Genomic DNA, 25704 nt, shown 5'->3' on the forward strand with positions numbered 1-25704 from the left:
ACAAGTTAGGTGAGCTTTAATTATTCAGGAGATAAGATCAAAATACAAATTGCAGAGGGACAGGAGATAGTGTTCTAAGGATAAGCTAAGGAAAAAAAGCCATCAGCCCAAAAAAACCCTCAAATTAGATGGCAGGTAAGAAGATGCAATCAGGGCTCCTGTTGACTAAACTACATGGGTATGAAGTCCCTATGCAAGAACAAGCATCTCTGCCCCCAGTGTGTTTAGGTGGAAGAACCACTGGAGGAAATTTAAATAGAAATCCAAACTGCTCTAAATTAAAGAAAGAGATCTGTCAAACTGACACAGACTTTATGGGAGAAGGAAAAATGAGAAAACTGCTCTGTCTCACTGCTAAGAGTAAAACCACCTGAATTACTACACAGGCTTCTCTAAAGATCACATTAATTTGTTCCCACTTATTTTATTTTGCACGAGATTAAGAGAAGGCATTCAGTTACTTCTAATCTAATGGCTTGTAATGCATTTTCATTATAGATAAGACCATTCACATCCCAAGCTCACTGGCATTTTACAACAGAGAGAGAAGTTTTATATTCTATTGAACTATTTTGTCACTTTCAAAAAAATGTCAGAATAGTTTTTCCTGATGTTCCTTTAGAGGGAATATTAGAGTTTCAGTTAATGCATAGGCTTATATCAGCACCTGAGGGTCACTAGCAGGCCTTGATGGTCCTTCCTCTGGGAGCTCTATTCAGCCTTTAGTCCTGCGTCTTCAGTTTCTGCCATGGACCTGTCCAGCAGTCACTAGACCTAACCCTGACTTGCAGATTGATTGTTGGCTTGGCCTTGGACCCGCTTCATTGCCATGGACTTACTTGCCTGATGATCTGCACATTTGGCTGATCCTGGCCTCAATCCCTGGGTCTGCCCTCCCCTCTTGCCGTGGGACTGGGTTCTGCCCAGCTGTCTCATGCTCTCCTGCTCTATTGCTGATGACTCCCATTCCTCACTGCTCCCAGAGAGCAATTTAATCAGTTCCTTCAGTTTTTCCTGTGCTTTCACTCTCTGCATGGGGAAAGGAGAAACTCTACATGGAGCTAAAAAAGGAACAATTGAGTAAATTGAGCTTGCAGACACAGAAGGTTGTTGCTTACCTTTCAAGAGAAATGGAGATACTTTGAACTCAAGTGCAGCACTCTTGCAAGCCCTTGAAATACGCAGTTTTAGAACTTCTTAAGTGACCCTGACAGACAGGAAGCCCCTCCAGCTGTCCCAAAGGAAGACATCCCTGTGTTGTGTTTGTTTAATTTCATCCTAAAAAATCCTACACAAAAAAGTTCAACATCTACCCTTTCTATTTGACTTTTTTTCACTTCTAATCTTTCTCATTAAATATGTTTCCAGGTGACCCAATATTTTTTACAGACTTCTCTGATCTACTTCCTTCTTGAAGATGATATTGGACCTGATGTTCCAACTTCCACCTAATGAACACACAGTAGAGTTATAGTTTACTCTGTATGTCTTAAGTGTCAATATTGCATTACTTCGGGGTGGTGCAATGAGAAGAGCCCTTTGCTTCCTTTCTACTTCTTACTGTAAATCAAGCAGTCTAAACATTTTGCCTGTTACTCAATTTGTGGTTCATTGTAGTGCTTGCCATATCTTCCTCTGGAGATCTGCTGCCTGCATAAGCCATTTTGCACTTTTTCACTAAAATATTGTTTTTATTAAAACCTTTATCAATGTGCTAGCTTTGGCTGGGGTAAGAGTTAGTTTTCTTCACAGTGTCCAGTATGGGGCTGTGTTTTGGATTTGTGCAGAACACAGGGTTGATAATACAGAGATGTTTTTGTTATTCCTTAGTAGGGATTGCAGAGTCAAGACCTTTCTGCTTTCCATATGGCATTGGTTGGCAAGGGGGTGGGGTTGTATGGTGGGCTGGGAGGAGACAGAAATGAGATAGGTGATCCAAACTGACCAGAGGGATATTCCAGACCATATGACATCATATTCAGTATATAAAGTGGGGGAATAAGGAGGAAGAGGGGGACATTTAGAGTGATGGTGTTTATCTTCCTAAGTAACTGCAATGTGTGATAGAGCCCTGCTCTCCTGAACATGGTTGAACACCTGCCTGCCCATGGGAAGTGATGAACTAACTCCTTGTTCTGCTTTGCTTGTGCACATGGTTTTTGCTTTCCCTATGAGTTTGTCTTTATCTCAACCCCTGAGTTTTCTGGCCTTTGCCCTTCAGATTCTGTCCCCAGACTTGCTTGCAGAGAAATGACCAAGCAGCTGTGTGGTGCTTGGCTGCTGGCTGGAGTTAAGCCAGTATCAGTATCATTCTGAAACTCAATCTTGTCATCAGCAAAGTACTTGCAGCTTTTTCCAAGTAGGTATCAACTGCAATTTAATAAGCATTTTCTCTATCATACTATCTAGAGAAAAGCTTATCTCTTTCTAGAGAATACCACTTGACAGAATCTCATCCTTCTTGTTTGACAGTATACCACTGATAGCTACTCACTGAAATTATTTCCAAGACAGAGAAGGGTAAAGCATACCATACTTTTTGGTGACTTTTTGCTTCAGCCTTTGTTTTAAAAACAAATATCCAACTGACCTGATGTCAATTAACTTTTGTTGCAGGAATATTGGTTTAGAGACTAGACTGCTCTTACAGTATCTTCACCAATATTAAGTTTCCTTACTTTTCTTTAGAAGCACTTTTAACATTTTATAAGTCATGAAATATCACACATCATCTTTCACACCTCCTTGAGACCTGTTATCTTGTCATAGGGGGAAACCAGATTGCTTTGCATGATTTATTCTTGAAAAATCCATTTTCACCATTGTTAAGCATCTTTTTATCTCCGGTGTGATTCCAAACAGATTATTTGCTCAAGTGTCTTTCCAGGAATCAAATTTAACCTGACTGGCCTATAATTCCCAGGGCCTTTGTGTGTTTTCTGGAAAGACAGGCACAAAGGTTTCTCCCCCTCCACTACAATTAATTTGCTTTCTATCCTTTATTTCTCAAAATTCATAAGGGAAGAGTCTAAGATTTCTTAAGTATTCCACAGTGAATTAATTGTACCAGACAATTTGAAAATATCAGACTCATCTAAGATGACTCTAACCTTCTTCTTATCCCTCTTCCCTAGTTTTAATTATGCTAGTCTTCAGAGCACAGTCAGCCTTTTTTAAAATCAATGCTGAGGAAGGAAAAAACTCCCAACAACAAACTACCAGGCATGTCTCTTAGTTTTACCTCTCTGATAATTAATGAGCCAACTCTTCTCCTTGTCTTGCTCTGATTCATTAGATATGTTTTCTTTTACTCAGTTGTTAAAACCATGCTTAATGGCACTTAGTCCATACTTTAATGCAATTTCTATGACCAAATATTGCTCAGGGTGAAACTTGAAAGATCCATGGGGTGCATGGTATGTGATCTTATTAGTTCTGGGTGTTTCAGACATTTTTGTCTCAGTAAGGTGCTCCAATATTTTCAGCAACAGACTTAGTAGATTTTGTTCTTCAATGTTCAGATTGATGCTTGTAATAAATCAGAGCACAAAAGGAACACGATGAAATTGGATTTATTCTCCCTTTTAAATGAACCAGAGTCAGAATACAAGCCTCCCTTGAAAATATGTGGATTTGCAAATCAAAGTGTATAAAGGAACCTTTTGCACTGGGGTGCAATGATCTTGTGTGTAAAAACCAGACATGTGAAAGCATGGGTAGCTCTCATTACAGACATTCAAATAAACCCCAGAAAGGAATTAAGCTTATTCAGTACAGCAAATGTGACCTACTATGAGAAAGCCAAACAGGACTGAAACAGTGGAACTGTTTCTTTTTCCTGAAATGCTATCAATAAAGGAACTAACTCCTTAGAAGTCTGATATTAGTATCTCTATCTGTGTATTAGAAATTATGCAAATCTTACCTCAGAGAACCTTTGTACATCCTGGGTTAAAGTTCCTACTCTCTTCCAATGATAATGTTTAAGTAACTTCAAAATTGCTGGATTCACTGCATTATCAGATGGCACTGTCCGGAAGAAATAAGGATATTTTTTCTTATCAGCCAGCTCTGGAGTTGTTGCTGCAAATGAAAGCTGGAAAAAAAATCAAAGAACAAAAAAAGGGAAGTCACCATAAGTCATCTAGCAGTCAGTAAAAGAACTTTGCTTTTCTCAGTGCAACAAGACACAATCTGTGCATTGCTGTTATGTAGAGAACTTTCATCATCATACAGCTTGAATATCCTACCAGCACCATTTACTTCTAAAGAGATTTTTGAAATATTTTAGCTCTATAAACCACCTGCTGCAAAATTAAACTAGGAAAACTTAAAAGTCAGTGATGTAAAAAATCATGCATCTTACACATTGCACAGAGCAATAAGGCCTAAGGGAGTAAATCTCTATGATGAATTTCCCATCAATTTCTCTCCATAAAAGTTGAGAATACCTCCAAGAGAATATTACTTTCTCAAAGTCTTATATATCTTAAATTACTGGGTAAATCTCTAGTAGTGCTTCTTCCTATCTCATGTAACAAAACGACTTCAGGTAGCAGAGAAACAAAATCATTATGTTAGCCAAGGCTGAAAATGAGTTTACTTGGGTCTCAGCTTCCTGCACTGAAGCAGGCACCCTGTGGTTTGTGTTATAAAAGAGGATTCAATGGCTGCAACACTGAAATTTGTTCATGGTTAGAGAATGCTTACACCAAAAGAAAAGAGGAAACCTTTTAAAACATACAAAACCAAACAGAAAACTTAATTGAATTCTTCTGCCCAAGTTAAAGGTGGCATATTTTTTGTGAATGTTTTTCAGACAGTGTTTTGAAGAGAATGCCTACACATTCACGTTTTTGAAAACACTCCTACTCCAAAGATACTTCTTTGGTTATTTCCTCCAGTTCTTTTAAGGCTTCTAGGAATGTGCTTCTCAAGCACTTTTTCAGCCAGGATTTTCAGTTGAGGGGTTTCTTAAAGTACTGGTTTAATGCAGATTGGTTTGACTGACACAAAATAAGCTCCCTGATAGTTACTTAAAGTCTTTCAAAATCAATAGAGAGTAGGTGATGTAGGTGAATTCAAGACTGTATATCAACCATAGCTTTAAGTTTGCATTTTTTTTAATCCAACATTCAATATATTTGTATTAGATAACCTTTTCTGAAATTCAGAATAGTCATGTTTAATCCAAAAAACCAATTTGAGTTTTTTCTTCAAGTTTATAAAAATCTAGGTTTAGCCAATCAGAGACAGGACTTATTCTCTTTCTAATTTTAGACATGCAAAGAATATATTGCTTTGTTATAATGACCTGAATGTGGTTTGTTTTCCCAATTAAAAGAAACCTAAACAATTAAAGTGTGCATAACCTGGACAGTCTAAAGTATACCATTCAAGATAGAAAATTCTTTCTCTTCACTAGTCAGGAGATAATGAATAATTGTAATTTTTATGTAATTCTGAGGTAAAATATTTTTAATGTAACAACTGATCATTTACTAGATTTCATGAAAATAGTGCAATATGAGGTGTGATGATATATTGTCATCTGGATTTTCCAAAACCATTCACATAAGGGAAGAATGAACATCTGCCAGGTAGACCTAGTCAGCTTTTCTGTTTAGTCTGGTAGCGCTGAATATCATGCACTCACTGCACAATGAAGGTGGATACAAGGACCTGTACTGATGACTGAAGAAAAGAAATTTTGACATTAGAAATCCAACATGAAGAGGAATACCTCTTAGCAGCCCAGCTGCTTGCAGTCTGCTGACTGCAAAGAACTTGCTTTTCAAGTTATTATGGGCTGGGATCAAACATAATTTGATTGATCTTAAGAAAAAGAAGCAAAGAACAACTCTGAAGTAACAATAGTGGCAAGAAACATCAGCAAGGTTCACCTAGCTTAAGTTCTTAGACTGAATGGCAAATTTTTCTGATCAGTAGTACAAAGGTCCATAGTAATGAGAAGCATCTCTATATGTGTGAGGGGGCTTTAGGGTGAAAATCTGTGATAAAACCAAGACAATTCAAAATCATCTTTTGTGATTTTTTTAAATTGACTTACAGGGCCTAAATTAGTATTCTAATTGCTCAAATTTCTTTGGAAACAACGAAGCAAAACATTACCTCTCTGCATTGCTTACAGAAAGATGGAGCCTCATAATAGATTTCTCAGCCATGCGAGGTGAGATGAGAGGAATCCAAGTTTAAGTGTAAAACTAATGATGCACAAATTACAAAAAAAATTCCTCTTCATTTTCTTTTTAAATAAAGGTTTTATTAAAATAAAAAAAGGGAAATTTTGTTGCTCAAACAATTCTCAGATTGTAGGATATATTCAGATGTCTTTCTTTCAAGCATCACATATATCATGGTTATCTTGGCAATTAAGATCCTTGTAAGAGATGGAGAAATATCCTGAAACAGTTAAGTCATTAAAAATATCTAACTTTTCATAAAATCATCTCTGTAAGAGTTTGGGACATGCAATGAAATTAAGACAAATATCACCAGTACTCAATATTCTGCTTTGAGATGGACAAGGATGAAAAATGAAAAAACCCCTTATTATGTTCTAAAAAGTGGTAATAAAAGGATCACATGAAGAATGGAACTGACCCTTTGTAAAAAGAGTATGTGATATAGACAACTACAGGGAAATATAAAGAAAATACTCATAAAACCCCTTTATTTAATGTGATAAAGCAAGTAAGATCACACCACAGTCCACCCACATACGCATTAAGATAGTTCAGACTCTTTTAGTTGAGCATTATTCCTCCGTATTTTAGGGCTAAAGTTGTTTATTCATGGCTGATTTGAAACTTGCATATTAAAAGGCTTTTCATATCTTCTTAACTTCATTCTAAAGGATTGAAAGCCATCCTGCATTTTGTTAAAGAATTTATCTAAATAACTTTCAGTTATTTAGCACAAAATCTGGATGAATGGCAACCATACCGTTCACATTTGCAAAATACAAAACTTCTATTTTTCACATTATTGCATTTTCAATGCATACATATTCATGCACTGCTCTAAAATTTTTTAATGGTGTTTATAGTTGCCTTGCCATGTTTAGGAGGAGCGAGACATAAACAGTTATATGCAGGATTATAACTCAGCAATAAATACCTGTGGGGTGTATGATGTCATTCTTTCACTGAAAATTATTTTACAGAACTGCTAAAAGGTGACGGCCAAAAGCCAAACTTCAAGAAAGGATGAATAAAAGAATTTAAAAAAAGTCTTTTTCAAGTTGCCATAAAGCAGAAGACACAGTGGACAGCTATGAGGTGATGCATCATAACAGTCTGTGAGGTATTTGTGTGTATGCATACATAACCAGGCTCTGTGCATACGTGTCTGTAGATCTAGAGGGGGGGAAAAGCTCATATATATATATATATATATGTTTGAACGGTGTCAGAAAAACCTGCAGCCACTTTCTAGATTATTTCTGAGAAATCTTTCTTTAGAATATCTGATTCCAATTTCTGAGCAACTGGATCTGAACTTAAAATGAGTGTATGTAGGGAAACATAAGCTATGACTGAGATAGGAATTTCAGAAATAAAACAGCATAAAACTCTGAAATAGAAAATAAGATAATATTTACCATTTAAGTAAGAACTATAAAATATTAACTATAGTACAAAATGAGAACCAAATAGACCAGGGTATTGGATAGAATTTGGTGAACTGCTGATAAACTGGAAAATATACAGCAGGATTTTATTAGGGAAGCTTTGGGGTCAGGTATATGTGTTGATGAATTAAATTTTTCCAAGAAAAATTACACTTTTTGAAAACATTAATTTAGTTGAAAATCCACACATTTTCATGGACATTTTGTCATCAGCATCAGACAGCAAGAAGGAAGAAAAAGGAAGTTAAAACAAAAATGTTGAGAAGAGACAGTTCAGCAGAAGGAGATTAAAATTAACTTCATGACCATATATTAAGTTTAAAGGAGGTGTGGTAGACTTAACGAGAAACATCCATCTGAAGTGCTTTCAAGTGCATCTGTGTTAGTAAGTAATGGTGCATTCAACTTAAGGTCAGCATAGAAGCAGGAATGATAAGATGATCACTAACGAAATCAATGGGAAAGACTAAGAGTTATGCAAGAAAGGAGGGATAGTTTTAGAAAGCAAAACAAAATTAGAAAAGGAAACAACACTATATATCCCACATATATATCCCATATAAGAGTCCAGAAGCTGGAAGCCACACTGCTGTCCCATGTACTGCAGAGAGAAAGGAAGCCACAAGAAATGGCAAGTAATCTTCTTCTGTTTTACTATCTCTAGGAAGTATTTATGTTTAATTTTTGCCACTGTAGTAGGGTACAGAAGTCTGGGAAAAATAAAAGAGCAGAATTATCCCTGGGTAAACAGTTGCCCTCATCTAAGGCAACGGGTCTATTAAGGGGTCACATTTATTTAAATGGACTGTATCAGCTAAAGTAATCCAGTAACAGTAATACAATAACTTTGGAAAGTTATTGTAGATCCAAATGTGTGGACTTCAGCTGAGTCTGACCCAAGCTGCAAGGAGCCAAGTGGACCTGGATGGAGCAGTGAAAAGCAGCGACACCAGAGCCAGCTGTAGCTGTGTGGGATGGAGTCCAGCGAACGAAGCAGCAGTGTGGCTCAACGTGGACAATCTAGCCTTCGGGGGCTGTCCATTGTTCTTCTGTTCCCAGCTCAGGGACAAAGAGAGCACTGTGGGGAGCACCTGCCATCCTGTCTTTGTCCGGGGCAGCCACATGGCGCTGGGTGTGGGAGTGGCTGCCATCTTGTCTTTGTCCCAGCAGCCACACAGAACTGTGTCAAGCCTTTTTGTGTGTAAAGGACCTCCTCCTCTTGTACACCTTAGTTATTGATACTACTGCTCCTACTGGGCATTTCTTAGTCCATTGCTGTTTGCTTTCAGTAAGTTATTATCTCAACCCATAGTCTCTGCCTTTGTCTCTCCCCTGCCGAAGAGGGGGAAGGGAAAGGAAGTGGCTGTTTGGAGTTTAATTTCTACACACTGTGTTCATGGAGTATTATACAATGGAGGGGAAAAAGAAAAGGAAATAGAAGTGCCTGCAGGTAACAGGGTAACCTTCCTTGAATGAAATGTCATCTGCTAAGAGAACTGATTCATGGGGAAATCAGCTTATCGAGCACCAAATCATTCAATGGGGAAATCACCTCACTGAGCATGAAAAAGATTAGCTTAGTTTTCCTAGGTTTCTGCACTAGGCTTGCACAAGTATTTTATTAATGAGTGCTTGAAATTTAAATGTGCCCCTGTTGGTGCAAAACTAGTCCTGATGGAGAGGGTGTTATATATGGAAGATATCACCTTTATTTCCTGCACATTTTCTGGAAAGCTAAATTACACTGATACATCAGCATTGCTAAACAGGATATAAACTGCTGATTCAACTGATTGGTGCTAACATTTATCATCATAACTAGAGATTGCATGTCATGTATGCTTAGATAGGAAGCAATATTTTCTGCAAAAAAGGGAAAATGCAAATAATTCTTTCCAAAAAAAAAGAGCAGAACATCAGAAAGCTCCAGAACAGAAAATACTCTTACAATGGTACAGGATTGCACACACAGAATCTTGTCATATGAAAATATCAGGGACAAAACTCAGGAAGATGATAATTTGCAGCAATGTGTACTTGTACCACTCCTTTGTGTGCCTTGCCAGCTCTAATGCTTTGACAAGCCTGTGCTAACAATAATGATACTCAAGTGCAAGCATGTGATGACTTGATGGTCCCAGGAGAGAGAAGGACCAGGATGGAAAATAATGAATAATGCCGAGTTAAAAGATTTTCCTGCTGCAACTCTTGAACATTGAATGATGTCACATAACAAGTGAAAGCATACACTCTTAACCCAGAGACAGAGAACAACAGATTGAAGCATAACAAACTGCATTTTTAATGGAATGGTAATTAAAAATAAAAATATTTAGGTTAAATGTTAATTCACAGTAACCTTATTAAACAAACCAACTTATCCAAATGTGCAGTCAAACTACCACTGAACTTGATCTTGCCACTTGCAAAGTTATTAATAAATTTTTAATATCCTAACAGTACTTGAAATAAGAAAATATTCTAGAAGAATATTAAAGAGAACCTTAAATACATGATAACCTGTATAATAAGAAAAGGGATATATTAGAATGTCCTTTCCCACCTCCATGCACAAAATGTATCACCTAATCAGCTTTGATGGATGACTTAGAGAAAAGGCATGGGGAAGTAACATTGCAAAAATGGTTACAAGCACCTATATATTTGGGAAACATGTCAACATAAGAAGGTAAGTATAGCAATTTCATTGACAGTTGCTTGCACAGATCTTCAAAGCAAGTGAAATCAAAACATAGTAATAAAGATCAAGAAAAAAAGATAATGTTTCTTGACAATTTACCTGTATAGCTGTTGGTGATGAATGTCTAGATACAGACAGCAAAGAAGCAGCTTCTGATCTGGACCTAGAAATCTTAGTGGCAATCTTCCCTCCTAGCTATGCCCTAATCCCGATCCCCAAAGAGCACAGGTGATAAGTTGATATAAAGAAGACATAAGTTGACTAAAGAAGAAAATATTAACAAGAAATTATGCTTTTCCAGCAGTGGTAAATAGTTACATTTTTACCTGTCATATAATACTCTTAAATAATTACTTCAATGAATGCTCTGGAGATTCCATCATTCAGATTTTATGGGACTGCACAGACTTCATTGTTATAACTGATAGAACTCATAATTAAAAAATGTTCTGATAACTCTGTAAGGGCTTTCATTATGACAGCTGCAAGAGCAAAATAAAAGTCTGGGAGTATATCTATGATGTCTCACTAGCTGGTACATGGGCAGGATGCCTTATCCAAATGGGAACATGAAGATACACATTGTATTAAACTCACTGGACAAGAATCGATCTCATGGATGAACATCCCTTTCATCATCCATAACATATTACCCATGTGATTAAAGCTACTGTTTCTTTTGAAATCAGATATTTTGCCAAACACTGCTGCCCAATATCATCTGCTGTTACCTTCATTAATTCTGTGTCTGAAATTGCTTTCACTGACTGCCTTTTGGCACCTGTGAGTTTAGAGAAAAAGCACTTCCAGCTGGTCTCTAGGTTGGAAGGCACCTGCCTCAATGCTGATGGCATTCCAGTGAATTAATCCAATCACAATAAGACTGATATTCAGCTGCATTTTGCTCAGGAGACATTTTAGGAAGCAATTCTGGCAACTGAACGAATCACTATTTTTGAGGACAGAAACTGGTTTAGATAAAATCCATATGAGAAGTAATTTAGCTGAAAGATGTGTGCCTACACAGGTTAACGGAAAAGGAGCATTCAGTCCTGTTTCCCTCTTCGGCAGCCCAAACTACTCACAACATAATTTGGTAAGACCTTGTAGATGTCCGAATGCAAGAAATCAGACCAGACTATAATGTTTGGTCTTCTGACATTAAACTTTTTTAATCCCCTAAATCTGTAGTTTAGGATGAGGAACAGTGATTGAAGCTCTGGGCCCCCCATTATTAAGAAGGATGTGGCCTGCTGGAGTGAGTCCAGAGGAGGATCACAAACAGGATCAGTGGGCTGGAGCACCTCTTCCAAGAAGATGAGGGTAAGAGAATTGGGGCTGCTTAGCCTGGAGAAGGAAACATCCTGGAAAGACCTTGTAGCATTTTACAGTACCTACAAGAGACTACAAGAGGAGAGGGACTTTTCATAAGGACATGGAGTGATAGGACAAGGGGGAATGACTTTACATTGGAAGAGATTAAGTACTAGGATGAATTTCTTCTACTGTGAGGATGGTGAGGCACTGGAACAGATTGCCCAGGTAAGGTGTGGATTCCCCATCCCTGGAAGTGTTCAAGTCCAGGCTGAATAAGGTTTGGAGCAAGATGGCTTAGTAGATGTCCCTACCCGTGTCATGGGGGTTTGAAACTAGATGATCTTTAAGGTCCCTTCCAACTTGAGCCTTTCTATGATTCTGTGAATCCATTCTCAGCTGATAGATGCTTTTTTGTCTTCAAGTCATGGAAAAGATAAACAGTAGCTGAAAATTGTGGCAGATCTGCTAAAAGAAGAAGGGAAAAAAAAAAAAAAAAAAAGGCAACCTAGACACTCGACATTAGCACTACTGCTTCACCTGCCACTCAACATAGAATATTAAATTCCATGCATCTGTTCACAACATTTCTTGTGAACAGGAAATAGCGTAGTTATTAGTGTTCAGAGTAAAATATAGTTCCATATCAAATTAATGTCCAAGAAATGGGATTCATTTTAAGTTCTAATAAATACTGCCTCACAAACTTATGACATTAATCTTATTTCTGAGACATGCCAAGGAAGTAGACAACGGAGTTATTGAAAATGTCCCTCCATTCAATGGTTAACAGTGCAATGAGCAAAGTTAATAGAGACTTTAGGATTCAGAGTTTCAGAAGGTAGCCAGGTGAACATGAGGCAGAATCATCTCCAACAGATGCCATCCAAAATTAAAAATTTATCATAAGGCTTAACTTGATTCTCTCACTATTAATGGAAAATAAACTATTGTCATCCTTTTTTCATTGCCTATTGGTTTTGACCATTCATTTGAAAAGATCTATCAGAGTCTTAAAAAAGTCATTAATTCCTTTTTCTACACTCCAGAAACTATTTTGAGATATATATTAAACACAAATAATTTGTACTTAACACATGTTCTGCTTAGTGCTACAGGTTGAACAGAGTGTTGAAATTAAATGTCAGATCTACTGAACTGCTGCAAATCTTGTTTCAATTCCCAAACACAATAAGAGACAAAATCTTTTGAGCATTTTCAAAAATGGAACTGCATAGCAAAAGAGGACTGTGTATTTTTGTCTGTCACACTCAATTGCTTAGCATTTGGCTACTGGCCTGGATTACATCAGAATTCAGCTTCAAATCCCTGTTCTCTTTCAGTCACGGCATTATTGTTTATCCCAAACCAAGCAAAGTTTCCTACACTCATACTCTTGGTACCCAATTTCCTTGTCTCTTTTCTGTAACAGATTATCCTCAAAATCTAGCGGAAACCAACAACCATATAAAATATTTCACCTTTGATAAAACAGGCTATATTGCCATAATCCATTAAAAAAAAAAAAAAAATCTTTCCAGATTTTTCAGACCTTTTCACAACAGTGTGTTCCTGGCTGGGTGCCCAAAACTATTATCACTCTATTAGTATTGTTTGTTTGTCAGATTTCATCCAGCTAACACATGCTAAAACTACAGCTGCTCTGTCTACATTTGGTCTTTAAATATCTGTTTTATTATTTTTTCTTCTGCCTCTAGATGATGAAAAGAGGGGAAAATATCTCTCCAGTATATAGATACATTAGATGTGCAATATTGTTCTTGGGAGAATATGAATCCTTCACTCTACTGGAAACAGGGAGCAGGGCAACATCTTAAGAAATAAGGTATATCATGTTAGCTCAAGATTTACTGAAATCTTTACAAAAATACTTTTTTTTTTTTTTTTCAGAGTCCTAAGCTGTGAATTAATGATTTGTTTATTTCTTCATTCTATGGTGTCATGGGTTAGCACAGGTTTTTAGTTATGGAGGAATGTCGAGAGGTTTTTTTTTCCTGGTCAGGACCTTAGAATAGCTTTAGAAAAGACAGGGAACTATCAGGAGGCTAGTTTAGGATATTGGCATCTGTTTTGACTACTGAGAATGTCAAATGCGACTTTGAGAAGTACCCATATAAAAAAAAAACCTGATTCCCTGCAGGTCACTCTCTTGTTTTTGGGGCAGTCACTGGGTAACACTGTGGGCAGCAGAGGAGGGCCCGGCTCAGGCCCCGCTGCCCTTGGGCCGGGCCTGGCCAGGCCTCTGGGAGCCGCTGCCCACTGGGGAGCAGCCTGGGCTGGCTGGGGCCCCTTTCCCCCGGCTCAGCCCCCTTTCCCCCAGCTGTGCCCCCTTTCCCCCAGCTGTGCCCCCTTTCCCCCGGCTCAGCCCCCTTTCCCCCGGCTCAGCCCCTTTCCCCCGGCTCAGCCCCCTGTTCCCCGGCTGCCAGCAGGGGAGAGGGGAGGCTGCAGCTCGGCAGTGCTGGCCACGTGCCCGGGGCCATGGCACAGGGGGCCAAGCCATGGCCTGGCTTAGTAGCCACTGGCAGCAGAGAAAGCAAACCTGCAGCTTCATAACAACTCTGAGCTGAGCCACCCTAAATGAGACCGAGGGGTGGAAAGAAGGACATCCACCAGCCTCCCCCATCAGCACAGCTTTGCTCTCTACAGCCCGGGGCAGAGAGCACATGGCCACTGCAGGCCTGGGCAGATTTAACCCTTTCCTGGAAACATGAAGCTTCCAAGGCCTAACCCTTCCCTGAGAGAAAGAAGAAAAGAGACAGAGTGGATGTAGAAAAGATACTGCATGAAGTCAGTGGAGCAAGAGTGAAAGAACTGATAATATTATTGGACAATGGGATTGAGGAAGTGGACATTTTTAACTGGACTTCTCTGGGGTAAACTATGGGAAAATGGACTGTTCCTTGTAACATCTTAATGTTGTTTGGAGGAATGCTGGTTCTAATCAAATTTGGGGACTGATATAATTGAGATTTAAGTGAGAATCTCAAAGCCCTCGCTCCTGGGTTAAAAGGAGGTCTCAGCCTTGGAGACAAAGATGATTTTAGAGGGAAGGTTATTTGAAGCCCTCAGTTGCTGGGGTAAAAGGAGGTCTTTATTTCTTTTGAGATAGAGACAATTTTAGAGATAGAAGAAGAGAATCCTTGTTTTGTACTGGAAGAAGCATTCTTAAACAGTACCCCAAATACACTAGGAGGCCCATGAGTAGCCAGGGGAAAGGCTGCTAATGGGTGAAACTGCAAAATCTGCAAAAAATCCAGGTGGTTGCAGATTTGTGACATTGGAAGCCACAAGGGTGTTGTAGTCTTGTGGCGAGTGTCTCCATGGTACTCTAGAGAGATTCCTCTCCCAAAGTGATGAAAGATTATGTTTAAGTAGTGAAACTGACTGAAAATCACAGGTTGCGTCTCTCTATGTTGTTTTGTAAGGTTAACAGTTTGCAGGGGGAGGGAAGAGTGTTTTGGAGTCTCATTCTGTTTTGTTTCAGGTTTTTTTTCCCAATTTTCTTTTTTTCCCCATCCTTTTAGTGTGTGTTAATAAAACTGTTTATTTTTAAGCTTAAACCTGCTTTGCTTTTCTCCTAATTTTTCTCCCAAAAAATTGAGAATTAACCCTAAGACCACTACACTAAATTTGGCAACCAAAATTTAGCGAACATGAAGCCACTACATCTGGTTTCAAATCTAAGCAAGAAGTCCCAGATTTTTCAGGCTAAAACAGGTGACAGGCTCACTATGCAATGTAGTTATACACAAAGACACTATTTATTCTACATGGAGCAGCACAGTTCTGAGGTGACTTATCAGGTCCTGGGAGCAATACCTCATCACTAATTCTGTACTCAGCATGGGCTAATTTGCCTTTTCTTTCAGCTCTATAACTTTTTTGATATCTCAGCACTGCATGCTGCAGTTACACCCCACCAGAATTGCTTTGAGGGTAGTCTGACATCAGTCACCTGGAACTGTACCTTTAATACTGAATAAGAAGAGCTATGCTACAGAAATCAAGAGCTTGCTGGAGGGGAGATGTTGAAAAAAAACTGGTAAAAAATCAGCGAATTTTTTTTGCCAACAGACGTTGCCATCAAAATAAATTCTGCTTGCCCAGCAGCAAGGGCAACTTGGGTTACATTGCCACTAAAACCTTTAGCAGAGATGTCAATCACAATTATGATTATAATATATTTGGCATTAAAATGTCAAATGTGTCATTGATCCTCCTCTAAGAAATAACCAAGATCACACGTATTTTATGCATATTTTCTTAATCTGCGGTCAGCACTGATTTTAACAAGATGCTCTGGATGTGAATTAACATGTACAAAACCTTTCAGCAACATATGCGGCTAGGAAATGCTCATGCAGATATATTCAGACAACCGAAATCACAAAACTGTCAACTTCATGCTGCATTCTGTGTTTTTTAATCTGTAAGAGGTTGTAAAAAAATCTAATGAGGCATTATAATCTACTTTTATGAAATAAAAAATGCCAAGCAGTCTTGGTTCAAGCACAGTTACAAAACAAAAATCCCCTCTCGAACGTCACTGAGGAAGTGGAAGAAGCCATGAGTATTTTCTTCCAGTGCTGATGGCTGGAGGACATAACCTAATTGTTGCCTGAGGAACCCTCAATGTGTTTTTCTCAATACCTATGCCTTGCAAGTCACTTCAGCAGTTACTATTAATTTAATAAGTGTTTCTTTATGCCTGCAATTGATTTTAAGTACAGTACTTGCCCCTGGTCTTTGAATGCATGCTGGGTACAAAGCATTAAGATTATCTACACCATTTAAGATTATGCACACTTGAATTAGATCTCTCAGCCATTTTTCCTTAGTTGCTGCCATCGCCCTAGTTCCTGCAGGCTGAAAGCGGAATGTTTTCTTTAGACCTCATTATCTTTTTTGTCACTTATTCCATAAAACTGTTCACTACAATCCCACCCATTCCTGAAAATAGTCCTTATCAATCTGGTCTTCTTACAATATTTTCAATAATTTACATCCATCCAGGTGAGATAGAAATGGAACTAAATCACTCCATATCCATATGCAGTACTAAAGCAAATGTACCCTTAATTTTTCACATGCAAGGAAAAGCTTTGTGCTCAGTCTCTGTCACAGAGCCAGGAAAGTGCTTGAGAATATAGTTTAATTTTAAATATTTCAATAGTTTTATTGATTTGAGAGAAGGAACTCATATATGAAAAGTCAGACGTGCATTAGAGTTTGATACTGCTTATTAGTTTAGGAAGCTGCTTTAAGTATCATCTCTCCTAATTCAATCTCATGTATTTCATTATTTATTACTCACTTCTGTGTGCAGTGAATAAATTGAGATTATTGAAGTCACTTGAATCTTCTCAACTCTTATTTGTGACACAGTGTTTTCTGAATTGCCATTTACTTTTATACAACATTTCTGACCAAGTTGTTAATATTTGTGTGGGGAGGGTTTCTTTATTTTTTTCACATATCTTACGGCTTTTTCTACTTCGTCTCAACAGTTTACTGATTTGGCCTTCTATTATTTTGGGTACTACTGAGTTATTTTGGTCCTTTTCAAACCCTGGTCTTGGACATATTCCTGAAAAATATTAATTTGCTTGCTATTTTTACTGCCTCTGCGTGGGACAAACTCATGTTGGTACAGACAGCAGGGAAAATGAAAAAACATCTGTGACAGGTGACCAGTGCAATTCCAGATCTGAAAATATTAACTGCTCATATTCACCTGGAGATTCGGAAATTAAATTGGTGATCTGTATTGCTTACCTGTGGCAGTGCAAGAATTGTTTTACCAAGTTCTTAAGTAATTTTGTAAGTTTTATAAGGAGTTTTATGTTATGGTTCATTCCACTGTGCCCACATTTTCTGTAACAGTTTGCTGTACAGCAAGTTGCCTTATGTCAATCATCCCACCCCCGCACCTATCCTTGTCAATCCCCTCTCCTCCCCGGCTCTGGGGCATCCTGTCTGTCACTTCAGGACCCCTCCCGGGACTCGGGGATTTCCCAGGAGAGGCGTCGAGTGATAGGCTGGTGCCTGGGAAATCCCCTTTTCCCCCCTTGTGAGTGGTTCGAGGTTTAGAAGTGGACACCCCCTGTTACCCCCCCGAATTCTCTGATTTGCTCACTTGTCGTTGCCACCCCTGAATCCTCCCCCGTTTATAAGTTTGGGGAGGGAAATTCAAAAGGGCTCTCTCGCTAGGCAGTTGGACGAGTGGTGGAGCTCCTGCCGCTTGGACCTGAATAAACCATTATTAAACCTGCCTAGCAGAGAAGTCGACCTTTTGTTCACTGCCGTAGTCACGATGCAATTAAGGCCAGCCGCCGGTGAGGAGCTGAGTCCCACAGGTAAAGGTTGCTGGCTTGCAACCTCAACCGGAATGCTTTGGCCTCTGTGCAGATCTGAGCCAGCCAGGGGCCAGTGCCTGCCAGGCGCGGAAAGACACAGCCACAAAGTGACTGATGCCCAACATGGGGCTCGAACCCACGACCCTGGGATTAAGAGTCCCATACTCTACTTATATTTTATTTCTTACTAATATAGTTTCACTATGAATTTTGAAGTACCTCCTCCAGTTAAAATAATATCAGCTTTATCAAATATATCTATATATACATCAAGAGATACACTAACAACCAATACACTGTGCATCTGGGTGAAAAACAAAATAAGATTTGTTATATTAACTGTCTGTCTTACAAGCAGGTTATTCAGAAATTCTCTGAAGTTGAAAAGCTAAATTTCTTAAATGAACATCGAATTTATTTTTCACCCTTTAAATATAACTACTAAAGAGAAATACATCTTTGAGACAACCCCTGGTATATTTTTTTCACTTATCCAATAAGAAAAGAGAAGGTAAACCACAAGTGTCAGACTAACTCTGTGACAGAGCTGTAGTAAAAATGAAGACACTTTTCCTATTGTGCATATGGTGCCTTTGCAGCTAGTTCACAGGAACCACTAGAAGTGAATAGGGCATTATTTTCTTCTTTTATTTTCTTAATTTGTTTAGCATCAGATTAATCCAGTTTACTATCCATAAGTTACTGGGTTTGACAGCTTTTGTTTCTACATACTAATAGTTTATTTATTCTCCAGCTTCCTGGACTCCTGATTTTCCCCTTGTAGAGAAATTCAGATTGCTGTGAGCAGAAAAGTGTGTCCTAGAGGACACATAAGGAGTGATCAGAAGGCAGTCAACTTGAATTCAACCTCTTGACCCATTCTAAAACAAAATTCTGTAGATAAAAAGCAGGGAGGAAACCCTGTGAGAAAATTGCCAATGGCAAGGACTGCATAAGACACCATGAGATAGACAAGAGAAAACAGGAGAGGTGGTGTTCACAGCACAGAAACACTCATTGTAGGGGAAAAAAAAAAAAAAAAAAAAAAAAAAAGTGAACAGTCAAAACATGGACAGACATCATGGGCAAATGAAAAACCTGTGTCATGTGGACATCACAGACTGAAAGTAGAGGATAGCATGTGCTTTCCAAGACTTTTCATAAGTTTACGTGAGAAATTTTACATCCCAGTATATTTAACGAAGTGTAAGACTTCAAATTTGATATGATTTATATTAGTATGTCATAACTTATATTGACTTGCTGAGGGTAAACCTTCAGATGAGATGAATCACTCCCTAGAAGCATCTGCTACTAACTGCTGTAGGCACCAGTGGGAGACTGCAGTGACTCTATCAGATGCAGCCACCTACATTGCACTTGGTTGAATCTCACAAAAATTATCAGACCTATATTGATATTAAAGCATGTGAGGAAGCAGTGAGCCACCTAGAAGACTCTTTGGCCTCCTAACCCCATAGGACTTTTAGGTATTTGATCTCTTTAAAAGGTTAAACTAAATGGTTAGTAAATCTGACAGTGCCTTAATTCTTCAGAAATCACAGTAAAGGAAAATACAGATATCGCAGAATTTTTAAGTGGTTCCATATCTTCACTGTAAATTTCTTACCATAGTGCTAAGACTTTAGATTACTGAACTTTCACTGCAATTTCTCTCAGCCTTAAAAGTACTTGGAGATTCAAGTCAGTTGTTTCAAAACAGTTTTAACCTTGTTCTTACCATATTTCATCATAGCATAATAATTCCACTTGTACATAAACTGTCCAAAGCAGCTGCTGAGGCAGCTGTTTACTTTGTTGAGTAAGAGTTGCTATTTGAGCCAGTGATTTTTTGTAGTGCCATTAAGCATGTAATGCCATCGCGTGCCACAACAATATAAACTCCCTCTACGACCAACAACATCATTTACCTTAAACCTCAAGCAAGAGCCAAACAGAGCAATACCCACATACTTTCAACGGCTCCTTTCAGGATTTTGTACATATATCCACACAACCAAGGCTGCAGTTGGATCAAGACCCTGCTCTACCCCAACTGCTGCACGGAGCTCTCCCAGTCAGCCGTGGGGGTAAAGCACTCACTCTCTGCTGTTCATTGTCTACAAGTCCTGCTTGACCAAAGGTAAGTGCAATGCAGTTAAAATGCAAGAAGAAATATACTTTAAATGACTAAATCAAAGAGAAGAGGCGACAATTTAACCTAACCCTTTCTACACTAAACTGCAGGGCTCTGCAGAAGGAATGGGATAAAATTGAGGGGGAAAGGACACTGGACAGACACTGCAAACAAATCCAGTGATTTTTGGTTTGGGGATTCAGACGCCATTATCTCCTGTGACATCCTGCTAAATATGCAAGAGAGGCAGATAGGTAGAAGGCTTTCTCACTGTTCTTTGAATAAAATGGTGCACTAGAGTATGAAGTTTGCCTGGATAGAGTAGGAGCCACCAAAAACTAGTAGGAGTCAACCAAGGAAGCAAAACACTAAAGTCTCAAAAATGTATGATCTGGAAGTGTTTTGAATTAGTGGATCCTGGGGAAAATAAATAAATAAATAAACAAATAAACAAACAAACAAACAAATAAATAAACTCTCAGTCCCTAAACTGAGTATTATGCTGTTGTCAGGACATCATTCAAATTGAAGTTGTCTCAAGTCCTTTGATTCTAGACGCCTACATTCAAGTTACGGTCAAATAAAAATGGAACATCTTATTGCTGATGGAAAGCATGTTTCTCTATTCACATAGACTTTACAATAATTCAGAATTTTTGATGCCATTACCTATTGATATTATTGAAAACTCATAAGTTATACATAAAGATAAATACACAATCTTCCTGTGTTGAGAGCCTCTATCTCTCACTGGCCACAAAACCATGCATTTATTCAAGTTCTGAGCCTGCAGGTCACCGTAGTTGCTGGAAGGGAGTTGCTCAGGAAGGGGCAGGGAAGGGCAACATCTCCCAAAGGAATATTACAGCTTCTGGCTATTTATGGTTTCTGGGCGCTTATTTCAGAAAGGTACAGCACTGCTTCACAACAGCTTTCAATTTTTGGGGGGAGTCTGGGAACAGATCTGCACCCTCTCTCCCCCATGTGTCTTCCTACCGCTCCCTTTTCACCTTCAATACACTGTATCTGCCTCCTACTTGAGGCTTGCAATGCAAAGGCAGAAAACAGCCATTCCTCTGTCTGTGGCATGACCTCAACTCACCTCCTCCTGTTCTGCTCAGAAGAGGCAAGAACCAGATGCTCTTCCCTGGTGAAGAAACAACCCAGTAACTCAAGGGGCTGGAGAAAGTGGAACCTGCCCTGGTTGATCTGTCCCTTGGCTCCCTTTGCAGAGATCCCTCTTTCCCTAGCCCCCACCTCACCACTCAGAGAAGGAGCAGATACCAGCAGGACATATGTCCCTGTGTTTTGAGAGTTAAGGCAGGCACCTCTGCCCTCATGGCTGCCACCCAAACCTGGTGTTAACGGAGGCTCAAGCTACTGCTGCAGAGCACAACTGGGATTCATAATGAGAGCCTGAAACAGTGTGTGAGTCCTGACTTCTAGGCATTCTTGGGAAGATTCTGAGTCTTCTCTTCTTCAGGCTAAACAATCACAACTCTCTCAGGGTCTCCTCATACGATAGATGCCCACGTACCTTCACCCTTGCAGAAGTCTTTGCTAGACTTGCTCCAGTATGTTCATGGCTCCCTTGTTCTGGGGAGCCCAGTGTAGACACACCACTGCAGATGTGCTCCAGTCAGGGTGGAACAGTCAAGAAACTCACTCATCTCCCTTGATCTAGTGGTAATGCTTTCGCTAGTGCAACCTGGCTTCTCCTGGCTGCCTATATTCCAAAGGTACTTTGCTGGCTCATGTTCCACTAGGTGTTCACCAGGATCCCCAGGGCTTTTACTGGAATGCACTTTTCCAGCCAAACACCAACCAGCCTGTACAGGAAACCGGGAGTTTCTTCCTCCCCAAGGGCAGGACTTAGCATCTGCCTTGGCTTAGCTTTAGAGGAGCTTGCTGGCCAAGATCTCCAGCCTTCTGGCATGCCACGGAATGGCAGCACAACCCAATGGTACATCTGGTGTACCAACAATTCATCCTGGTTTTTTTCACACCTGCAAATCTGATGAGGGTCTACCCTACTCCATCATCCAAGTGATTACTGAAGATGTTACAATTATTGGCCCATTATCAACCTCTGCGATGTAAACACAAAATAATATATTTTAAATGCTTACATACATACTTGTCATCTTTTCAAAATATTCTTGATTAAAAAAAAAATTAAAAGTGAAAAATGCCACCGGTGAATTGAACAGTCATAAAGATGCCTTTCAAAAATTACTAAGGTGCAGTTGCAAGTTAAAACTCTAAGACAGAATATGTATGGTATATACCTCTATTTTCTTCTCTAACAACAAACTGATGGTAGAGTGCACATATTATTCCATCAGAATGATGCTCCTCAGCCCTATTATTTACTCAGAGTTATACAGAAAATATCTTCATTTAATCCAAACTAGCCACGTGCAGCTTCATTCTTTGCAGAGTTTCTGTACATGCAGTTACTGCGCAGTATTCCAGGTTCAGGTAGCCAGTTTACTGTCTCGTTATTAAATGGCTGTCATTGAAAAATCAGTGTTACTTGAGTCACGTAATTCTAACACATGATTTCACAAATGCAGATTCACAAATCCTACAACTGCAGCTCTCTCATGGCTTCTGCACTCAGAAGCTGCGGTGCATCTAAGAGCTGCGGATAAGAGAGTAGCTTTAGATTTCACTTAAGATAATCAGCCATAAATTTGTTATCGCTTCATTCCTCTACACGAAGGCTTGAGAGCTGACAGTCTGAGGGGATGAATGAGAAAAATCCACACAACATTCAAATTTGTTCATTCAAATTAATTCAATCGAGTTATTCACAAAGGAAGGCAACCACTTATGCAGGGATTCACTTTGCCTGAGATTTATTCCCCAGTTTGAAAAAGCTCAGCGTATCAGAGCAGTGGCCATACCAGGTCAAAGCAAAGACACACACTGTTTCTTCCTTTACCTGTGTGTCTGCTCTCTCCTAGGTCTCTGTGCTCTTAGATATCAGCTCTCAGACACCGCTAGAAAAATTTGCAAATGAAACTTCCAACCTCCAGAAATTTGCGGCTCATGAATTTATTTGGATATTTCTACTGCCTTTGGATTTAACATTCCTCACACTTTTTATTTTTCCCTTTAATGAATTTATCTAGTTTTTGCACTTTTTGAAGGTGCAATTTTTGGCCCACATAATAATCCACAGCAGAGGTGCACAGATTAAGCAGTTTACTTGAGGAACCAGGTGTTCCACTTGATTTTGAATGTGTTACTTTCATGTTTCATCTTGTGCAACAGAGGGAATAAACTACTGTCTTAGTAAAAATTCACAGGAGCTCATGACTGGCACCATTTTAACTGCCTTTGCAATAGTACTTGTTATCTTATTCTGTGTATTTGATAAGAAGGTCAGGATTGCAAGATCTGAGTACATCTGCTTAGCAGCCCAAGGATTAGTAACACAATTTGGCAGAGACAGTGGAAATGTTCCTTCTACTAACAAAAAGGTAGATGTTCATGGGTAAATACTGGGCTTTAAACTGTTATAATCCTAGACTGATTAGTAATTTTGTGCATCCCATTGGCAATGTTACAGGTGTTTTCTTTACTGGACATAGGTTAGTGGTGAACCTGGAGGTGGTGGGATAACGGCTGGATGAAGAGGTCTTTTCCAACCTCACCAATTCTATGATTCTATGATATGCACGCCTTAGGACACCCGTGTAGCAGCATGACATATAAAATACTGTAGGACAACTGGCCTATCTGCTGACCTTTTATATACATACAGATTGAAGCCTTTCAAGGCTTATGGTTCATTACTAATTCTTCCTATACTCCCTGCAGCCTCTCAACAGAAACAACAAGCAGAGGGTGCAACTTGCTGGCACAGTGAGACAACTCTGGAAATTCTTAGTTGAAGCTAAATTCAACTCTAGTCCTTAGGCAGTTTTCAATTATAATGAGACAGGAAATAGCATGGAATTGCCCCTAGGATAAAAATTTTGTAAGTGATTCTGTAAAAGTCCATCCCCACACTCTGGCAATAAATGAAGAGTATGGCCATGTTCAGAATCCAGCCCCTTCTTTCTTGAAAATGCAAGGATAGCTGTAAACTATATTAAAAAAAAAAAAAAAAAAAATCTCTTAACTAAGCTTACCAGCAAAAATAACTATATAGGCATTCTAAAATTCCTCAGGTTTCATCTTGGCAATTAGATTTCACCAGAGCCAAGCAGAAATGGACAAAAGAGAAGATGCAGTGACACCTGCATTTCAGGATGTGTGGCTGTTACATTTACTGCTGGGGAGACAGCAATATTCGCAGCCATCAGGAGCCCTGCCGTTCAGCATTCCTGGCTGATACAAGCTCTGTCAGGCCCCCCGCAAGGGTTGGAGCCGGCATTAATCATCGACTTTGGGGTTCACAGCTGTTACAAGCAGTTCTAGCTACTTGGTGGTGCTAGTAACAATTTATTTCACTTAGCAACAAACTTTGGCATATGGGTGTTGCTTGTAATTTCTGAGGAGCTTTTTGCCAATGCTATTAGCTTCCACAGTCAGCTGGGGTTATAGCAATGGGAGACTTAAGAACTTTTAGGACCATTTCTAACAGTGGTGCCTAATAACAGAGAGTACCTTTGGCTACAGTCACTGTGCATACAAACATTCCCAACATGTTGGCAACTTTCCTAATAATAACCAAGTGCCTGATAACACCTACAGCTGTGGAAGCATTAGTCAGCGCTTCAAAACGCCACTGCTATGTCAACAACATGTATAGAGTTTAACAAGCCATTCTTACAATACCAGGAGATATTCTGCCAGAGCTCTGTGCTGCAGCTAAGTCCCCCAGCAGGGTATACTAGCTCAGGCTCAGCACCGCCTGGATAAAGTCACAGAGATTTTGAGCAACGTGAAAATATTGAAAGCTACACCGCAGTGAACGCAGGATGCTGGGAACACAGACAGAGACTCTGCTTCTGAATGCTGGAAAATGTATTCAATGCAGCAGAGGGACTGAGTAGAACATTTTAATTCAGACATCACTGTCATTAGTTGTGAAGATATCTGTTGAGGGTTGTTTATTTTTACATGAAAAAAAAAAAAAAAAAAAAAAAAAAAAGAGAGAGAGAGAGAGAGAAAGAGGCAGAATGCTTCAAGCCTTTGTAAACATGCTGTGGATTTGCACCATGATGTCTCAATAAGAGATGTCCAAGGAAATATTAGAGTGATTTAATTTTCAAAAGTAATATAATTTGAACAATATAGGGTAATTCAATCCCTGAATCCTGTTATATAATTATATTAATCCTGTAATATAGAAGTATATATTTTCATTATTCCACCACAGATCAGGAAAAAAGCCTGCCAAATCCTTCCTTAAGTTGAAGTTTCACCATATCTTCAAATTCCATGGGAGAAATTTTGAATTTTTAAAAATTTTTTGTATTGGCAGAAGACAAATTTCTCTCTAAATTAATGAATTCAAGTGAAATTATTTACTTTAACTCTTCTTGATCTAAAACATGTATTACAC

The 25704-nt window shown here is 39.0% G+C and overlaps 1 protein-coding gene across 2 annotated transcripts in view; it reads right to left on the reverse strand.

The window, feature by feature from the left end:
- Positions 1 to 25704, reverse strand: part of GABBR2 (gamma-aminobutyric acid type B receptor subunit 2) — a 460554-nt gene that overhangs the window by 273339 nt on the left and 161511 nt on the right. For both annotated transcript variants that reach the window (XM_040084650.2, XM_040084641.2), the window contains exon 3: positions 3926 to 4096. In XM_040084650.2, the coding sequence (XP_039940584.1) occupies positions 3926 to 4096 (171 nt within the window). The remainder of the gene's footprint in view (positions 1 to 3925; positions 4097 to 25704) is intronic.

Source organism: Hirundo rustica, chromosome 1 (genome assembly GCF_015227805.2).
Source record: "Hirundo rustica isolate bHirRus1 chromosome 1, bHirRus1.pri.v3, whole genome shotgun sequence".
NCBI lineage: Eukaryota > Metazoa > Chordata > Aves > Passeriformes > Hirundinidae > Hirundo > Hirundo rustica.